The 8,602-nt window shown below is 40.4% G+C and overlaps 1 protein-coding gene across 1 annotated transcript; it reads right to left on the bottom strand.

Annotated features, from left to right (window-relative positions):
- Positions 1 to 4,361: 4,361 nt before the first annotated feature.
- Positions 4,362 to 6,179, bottom strand: fzd5 (frizzled class receptor 5). The gene has a single exon (XM_053328027.1). It carries the CDS (start codon positions 6,177 to 6,179, stop codon positions 4,449 to 4,451), a length of 1,731 nt encoding a protein of 576 aa, XP_053184002.1. The 3' UTR covers positions 4,362 to 4,448.
- Between the last annotated feature and the right edge of the window lie 2,423 nt (positions 6,180 to 8,602).

Here is an 8,602-nt window from a genome sequence, read left to right on the forward strand (position 1 = left end):
TGACTAATTATTAAAAACCAGGAAGTGATGTGTGAACTGTCGTCATGGTAACTCGCTCAGCTCTAATATCTCTGCACATTTTCTGCTGTGTGTTAGCGTGTGTTAGCGGCAGATAAAAGGCTGCTGCTGGGAGAGAAAATTAATTAAGCCGAATGGATAAGAAATGCAGCATGTTTCTAAAGTTAAAAAAATCGTTTCAATAATCGTGATTTCAATTTTGACCCAAATAATCGTGATTATGATTTTTTCCATAATCGAGCAGCCCTAATGCTGTCCAATATGTGCCTTTCTTTAATATAAAGGCAGCATTTTTGTATACGTGATCCTTTTTCCTAATTCAAGTTTAATATACACATTTAAGTGCACTGTCATTTTATTTAAAAAATCACTTAAAAATATAATGGCATTACATATCTTTGTCACAAATGTCTGGTGATTTGGAAAAAAAAGTGTTTAGGCTATATATTTTGTGTATATAAGATTATCTGCCAATATATTTATATGAGATTTTTTTTATTCCCTTATATTGGTATCAGCCCCAAAAATCCATATGTCAGGCTCTAGTCCACACATTTCCCTCCTGCTAGATCCTGCTCTCTGCTCCTGTTCAGTACAACCATCTATTGATCATAAATAGATAAAGATCCTATTGTGTGTGTGTGCACAGGTGTGAGCGTCTCTTAATAATTGACAGTGACGTGTTCAACCTGTCACATTTAATAGAGCCATAAGGTAAAGGAAAGAATATTTATAGAAATAATGTGTAATGAATAAAAACAGCCTTTCAGTTTTCATCAGTCATTCACTGTTGTGTCAGAAAGGTGATAACATTGATGAAACTCCTGCTGAGATCAAATAGACGATGCACAAGATACGAGTCGTTCATATGATCACATGACTTAATGATTTATAAAAGCTGCAAGGCTAATGTCACTCATAAATAATACTATTAATGTAAATAGACATTAGTATATGTTCCTTTGTCTCAGGTGTTGAACACAACATTTAAAATGTAGATTATGATGCTGCCTTGTTTCTCTATACATACTGTTAGAAGAAGGAAGCATTATAGAAACACTCTAGCTTCTTCTTTTCTCAAGACTGAAGCAACACTCTCCAGCACACCTGTATCTGAGATCATTGGATGTGTGAATATAAAAATATCCCAAAATAATGCTTAGCCTTTTAATAGATGTGTAGATTACAGTCACCAGTCAGTGCCGACCTGTTATCACAGTTCAGAAGTGTAGTTGTAACTTAAAGCTAATTATAAAGATAAAGAAGGAGTGATTTGTGCAGCCAGTGTGTGTGTGTGCCATGTTTCACTGTATACTGGTGTATGAGGCGGTGTAAAGATGGAGAACCAGACTACAATCAAGCCACCGCTGTGATGTCATACGACTAGAGAGCAGCAACACTGGAGGAGAACGAGTCACACTGCTGACATTAAAGAACAAAGTGTGTCATTTCTTCACAATACACCAATGTGAAATATCACTGGACACTTAAACCTTCACTGTACTAGAAACTCTAGTCAGGTGCTTATTTAACAGCTGCCTCCTCATCATACTGACTATTAAGAGAGTGCTTTTTAATGAGATTCTAGTGTAAGTGACATAGAGTTTAACTGTTTCACAAGTTTATATGTAACTTCAGCTGTCTCTGTTAGTGAATATATATATGTGATATTTCCTAACATTAGTTTAGCTTTAAATGTCTTAAATGTAGTTTTTGATAATGTCTTAACATGTCTGGAAGTGTAGGAGTTAATGTGTTAAATTTGAGTGTAATTATATTTGTTCAGTTGTATTATTATATTATTTGTTCTTATTTATTTATGTGATGAATAAAATCTAACTATACTATACTATACTAAGCCATACTATACTATTCTATGCCATACTATACAATACTATACTATACTAAGCCATACTATACTATACTATACCATACTATACTATACTAAGCCATACTATACTATACTATACCATACTATACTATACTATACTAAGCCATACTATAATATACTATACTATACTATACTATTCTATGCCATACTATACAATACTATACTATACTTTACTATACTATACTATGCCATACTATACAATGCAGGAATGTGTGTGAATGGGTGAATGAGTTGTGATGTAAAGTGCTTTGAGTGGTCGTAAAGACTAGAAAGGCGCTATATAAGTACAGTCCATATACTATACTATACAATACAATACTATACTATTACAGCAGTGACATTAGTATTTTTACACAAGTAAAGGATCTAAAGGATCTAAATTACTTCCTCCACAACTGTTTGCTGAGCAATTTTAATACAAGAAGCTGCAATGGTATTTTTTCCTGAAAGAGTTTTTAAAAAGGTCTTAACAGTCATTAAATGTGTATTTAAAAATGTGTAGATGCCGTGGTTAAAGTACAGAATTCCCTCTTTGTGTTTCCACTGAGCAGGAATTTCAGACTAAAAAAAGAAATAACTGGAAGATGCTCGCTCAATTTGTCTAAAACAGGCATGAACAATCTTGACAGATACACACATACATGACACATGCACCAAAGTCAAGGCAAAATTTTAAAGTTTTAATTCCACAATTATGAATCAAAATCTACAACATTGTCTGAATCCTTCTGAGGAAATCTATCAGCGTGTAAGCAGATTTACTCTTTAAAGGATCAACCTAAACTAAACATCATCCATCACCACACACACACACACACACACACACACACAATCACTCACTCATACATAAATCAGGCTAATAAATTAGAGGTATCATCTAGTATGTGGAACACAGTAGTCTAAACAACACAATTGGCCAACGACATTGAATGAGAGCACAGCGTCACAGCAGGGCAGGAGAAAGAAGGAAATCTAACATTAAATATGATTCATTTTCAACATATTGGCACCCAACTTAAAGAAATAGTTTGAGAGTTAAGGCAGCAGAAACCCTAAATGATAAGGCCTCTGTAAGAAGAGAAGAGGTTCCTTAAATTCATGATGTCAACACCACAAAAAACACACTCTCCACATCAGACCACACAGCCCAGTTTGTACGATTATTTACTTTCTTTAGTCTATAAAATGTTCAAATTATATTAAAAGAGAGTCACATTTTTGAAGGTGGAACCAGCAAATATTTGATGTTTTAAAATGATGAGCAGGTTTTTCCTTCTCAAATACTTCACTTCATATTTCAGCATTGTTTTCAGCTTGAAGTCATTAAAATGACAATGTATGAAAATGACATTAAAGGTAAATATATATATATATATATATATATATATATATATATATATATATGTTTGATACAGTCCTCAAATAGCTTGTGCTCAGCAGTCCAACCCTTAAAGTGATTCAATTAACTGGATAAAAGCTGAGAAAAGCAGCAAATATATAATTTCAAATCATTGAAATTGGAATAAGTTGATCATAAAATTGGTACTGATTCATGAGTCAATGGTGTGAAATCAATAGAGAAATAGAGCAATGATTCTCAAAATGAGGTTCAGGGACCTCCAGGAGGTCCATAAGCTGGTATCTGAGTCCAAAGCAGAATTCATTAAAAAAATTGGGAAAACTCAAGAATACCTGCTAGATATTTAATCATTATGTAATCATGAGTCTGGTGTCAAATCTTCTAGTTGTTCGTCTGTGGTCGTTTGATTTGCGGGGCCTTTATGTGGAGGACAGGAAGTGAGCAGCGTCACTGTGAACCAGCAGGTGGTGCTAAAGGCCAACATCAGCCTCCATCCTGTCTGTTAATTCACACAACATGAACACTGACAGAGAAACACAATAGTAACACAAACACACACACACATACACACTGTGACTTCAGGTGTGACTGAGCTGGTTTTCGTTTGGATTGATAACCGATAAAACAAATAAAGATTTCTCAGGCCTGCTTCAGTTTGTAATTAACACACACACATACACACACACACTCTCTCTCTCTCACGTGAAACAGCACATTATATGTACAAGTTTACACACTTCAAATCAGACGACATGTGTCTCTCTGGCGTCTCACACTTAACTTTGCGGCAGTGACTTCCAAACTAAACATATCACACTATACACCTCATTTTCCTTTTTTTTTAACAGTACATTTATACAAATATATACATAAATAAATATGTTTTTTTCTTTCTCTCTTTCAGTGCTCATGATAATCAGATAGGAAGAAATATTTGGGATTCCGTTATGGATCCGGGTCACTCTCTGAATCAAATAGTGGCAGTCAGTTTTCACAAAGATCACACTCTGTTTTTCCATTTTTCCTTTTTCTGAATCTTTTGGTCCCATTTGTGTGTCACAGTACTTTTTTATGAGAGCTGACATTCAGAGCAGCAAGGTGTTCACACACTTGTCTTGTTTGGATGCTTCAGGCCATATTAAAACATGCACAGATGTGACTGCACACTCTTCTTTTAGTTCATATATGTGATGGAGCAGCTTTGTGGTAGATCCCTGGTGTCAGCCCGCTCCCAGTATGCCCAGTCAAAGCAGTACTGGCCTCGCTGTACATGGAGGGTGGCGCAGTGGCTTTCTGCGACCAACAGGGGCAGCAGCGAGCAACAAACCTCCTCCAGGACTCCAGGGTTTTACCAGACCAGATCCAAACTCCTGAGGTGATGCCCACTACCAGGTACATGAAGTATTTGAGCATGAACACGGCGTAATCTGGACCCAAGCCTGAACGCTCGCGCTCAGACAGGCAGGAGCAGGCCAAGGCACGCTCCCAGCCGGGCCGGTAGTGCTGCTCGTACACCAGGCAGGCCACTACGATGGTGGCGGGAACCGTGTAGAGCACCGTGAAGAGTCCAATCCGGATCATAAGGCGCTCCAGTTTGTCCGTCTTGGTTCCACCTTGCTTGATGATGCTTCTGATGCGGAAGAGAGAGACGAATCCCGCGAGTAAGAAGAGCGTACCGGTGAAGAGGTACACCACAAGAGGAGCCAGGACGAACCCTCTCAGGTTCTCCAAGTTCTGGTTCCCAACGTAGCAAATGCCAGCCACAGGATCCCCGTCCACAGCGCTGAGAGCCAGGACCACGATGGACTTGACGCTTGGGATGAGCCAGGCGGCCAGGTGGAAGTACTGAGAGTAGCCTGCGATGGCTTCGCTGCCCCACTTCATCCCCGCAGCCAGGAACCAGGTGAAGGACAGCACCACCCACCAAATGGAGCTGGCCATGCCGAAGAAGTAGACCAACAAGAAGACCAGGGTGCAGAGAGCGGGGCCGGTGGTGTCGTAAAGGATGTGGAGATGATCGTTACTGATGCTGCTGCTGCTGGCACCACAAGCTACCCGCTCATGACCCGCCACCAGCCGGATGATGTACCCCAAAGATACGAAGAGGTAGCAGGCAGCCAGGAAGATGATGGGTCTCTCTGGATACTTGAAGCGCTCCATATCAATGAGGAAAGTGGCGACGGTGGTCAGGGTGGAGATGAAGCACAACACCGACCAAAGTCCCACCCAAGAGCTGGTGAAGGCCCGCTCATCTGCTGAGAAGTAGGGCTGGTGGCAGGGCTGGGCGCAGTTGGGTAAGGGGCCGGTGTGGACCCGTCCGTACAGAGCATGGGACTCCCTCTTGATGGGGACAAGAGGGTCTCGACATCGACACTCCCTGTCACACTGAGGTGGGCTGGGAGGTCTGGTCCGGCCTTTTGGGGTGGGCTTGGGGAACGGTGGAGCCAGGGTGGTGGCCTCGCTGCTGTTCTGGTCCATGCACAGGGTCTCGTCACCCAGCTGGGGCAGCTGTTCGCAGCTCATCCTCTCAGGCCACTCGAACCCGTACTGGCTCATGAGAGGGGAGCAGCCTCTTTTGGCCCGTTCGCACACAGATCGACAGGGGGGCAGCGGCTTGCGGTAGTCCGGCAGACAGATGGGGGTGTACATGCTGCACAGGAAGAAGAGGAGATCAGGAGAGCAGCGGATTCGGACCAGAGGCCAAAACTGATGCACCTCCAACCCCACCTCCTCCTGGGTGTCGTGGTTGAACTGGTTGGGCATGTAAGTCAGGTTGTAGCCGATACCTCTACACATGGGCACAGTGATAGGCTCACAGACCAGGTCCTTGGAGGCTCCTGATGTGAAACCAGGAGCGCAGAGGAGCAGGAGCAGCACGAGGGGCCCCGCGTGCCCCACCGTAGATGCCATTTAGATAATAATAATAATTAAAGCTGTTCTAAAAATATTAACATGGAGTCATACAAACTGGATAAATAAAGTGTAAATCTTTAGACTATAGATCAAGTGTCATTGTCTCCAGCTGGTTCCTTCCTCTTAATCATTCAAACAGGACTGACGTTAGAAATCCAGCCATCAATGTAAAGTCCGCAGGGCCTCTGCTGTCAATCATTCACCAGCTCTCTGCAATCATTGTGGAGAAAGTTCATCTCCGGCAGTCACCGTCCAATAAATTTAACGACCCTGGAACATTTTTAACCAACTCAAGTTTGCTCCACACAGTTCGAAACAGATAGAAAAAGTGTCATCATGAGACTGAGAGGAGAGGAAAAACAGGTGGAATAAGTCCTGGGCTGGAGGAGATGTGTGAAAGCAAGAAATCACAGTTCCAAATATTTCCCCGATGTATAAAATCCACTTGACGTTTGCAGCTCAGGTCGGTTTATTCCGTCAGTAATGTGAAATTAAAGTTGATCAACAGTCTCGTCCTCTGCCGCTGGGAGGAAATTAAATCAAACACTGAAATAAAGCGGAGCATCATTCACGGTAAAAACTCGTCCCGTGTTGTTTCAGGTGCGGCTGCAGCCTTCACGGAGCCCCGGGACTGAGTGAGGTCCGTCTGAAGCTGCAGCACCTCCTCATACACACACACACTGCGGTTGCGTTCACGGGCCGTCGGACATGTCAGTGACTCCATCAGCACACACATACACACACGACGCGAATAGTATAAGCGACCTATAGACAAGTGAGGATGAGAAGGAAAATGAAGGAAGGAGAAGAAGAAACGAAGAGAAAATATTTATTTCTAAGTTTAATTCTCAGTGATTCATTATTAGACATTGGCATATTTATTCCTATCAAACAATTCAGAGTGATTTATAGGAGGAAAAGAAGAAGGATGAGAAAATCTAATTAGTTAAAGCAGACTTAAACAGAATTACAACATTAAAAAAGGAAATCAAAAGGCAAGTAGAAAATAACAGTTTCAGTTGAGTTACATCACAACACCTGAACACATCACTGATTGTGATTATGTATATTTGTAGAAAGTAATCAAGTATTGTGTGAAAAACTGTTTTGAGGTACTTTATTTGAGTAAAACCATTTTTTGCTGCTTTATTCTTCCACCTCATTACAATTCATGACCTTATGTAATATGATGCACTGATATAGAGATTAGAGAGCATGTAAGAGTTCAGCTACATTAAAGCACTATTAATAATCCATTAATCTAATAGAGTACATTCTACATAATAATAATAACTATAATAATAATTTCAGTTTGGTGTAATACTAAAAATTCCCAGCTCTGATCTGGTTTTATCATTTATATACACACACTTAACCCTGAAGACATGTAGATGGAATGAATTCTACTAACTGCACCTGAACGCATCAGCAAGTTGTATTTATGACTTCCTGCATTAAGAGGTAGGAGTTTACCAGGAGAGCTTAAAGGTAGTAGATGATGGATAAGGTTCTCCCCGCCCACTGTGACCCCCCCCACACACACACACACACACACACATACAAGTAGGCACAGTGTGTAATGTAGTAATGTGTTCTGTACTCCTCCTGGTTCCTGGTCAGTGTCAATTTGAATTAGCAGTGCATTAGTTTATTGTGTAATATAAATTTCTCTGACTTAACTCTGATCACTTCCTCCTACAGTCAGATTGTGTCTTCAGTGATCAGCTGAACAGGATATGTTATTAAAAGGTATATGTCATGCAACACACACACACACACACACACACACACACACACACACACACACACACACACACACACTTTCTATTGAAGACTGAGCGACAAAAACACAAATCATTCTTCTTGTCCTTTTTGTCTCATCGCTGCCATGTGATGTGATGTCAGGTGAAAGCCAGTCAGAGCTCATCCACAGAGCAGCTAGTAAAGTTTTGCCACAGCAAAGTCACACGAAGGACAACAGACAAGATTATTAAAAACAGAAGCTGCTTTTCATTTCCACACTGAAACCTTTTTGAATTCTGTTTCCTTTACGGGCCTTTTCTACCGAATCGAACTGTTGTCCCCCAACAAAAAAACACATTTAAAAAGCATTGAAGTTTATAAATCTTAGATGATAACAAAGATCCTACTAATATCTATTGAAACCCAAAATAATATTTGAGATAGCAGTCAGTTTAATATAAAATCATTATTTTGGGGTACTTTCTATTGTCCCCAACCCTAACCCTTACAGTTCAATGAGTGGAAATCATACTGAAATCATTTTTGCCAATTTTTTCCATTGGTGTTTCTCAGTAGATCTTTTTGAAAGTTAAGTCCAATAAAATATTTTACATTTAATTTGTAATTCAGGAAATTTGATGTAAAAAATGCTGTCCCCAATTTTGATGTCACTACCA

Source organism: Scomber japonicus, chromosome 11 (genome assembly GCF_027409825.1).
Source record: "Scomber japonicus isolate fScoJap1 chromosome 11, fScoJap1.pri, whole genome shotgun sequence".
Classification (NCBI taxonomy): Eukaryota; Metazoa; Chordata; class Actinopteri; order Scombriformes; family Scombridae; genus Scomber; species Scomber japonicus.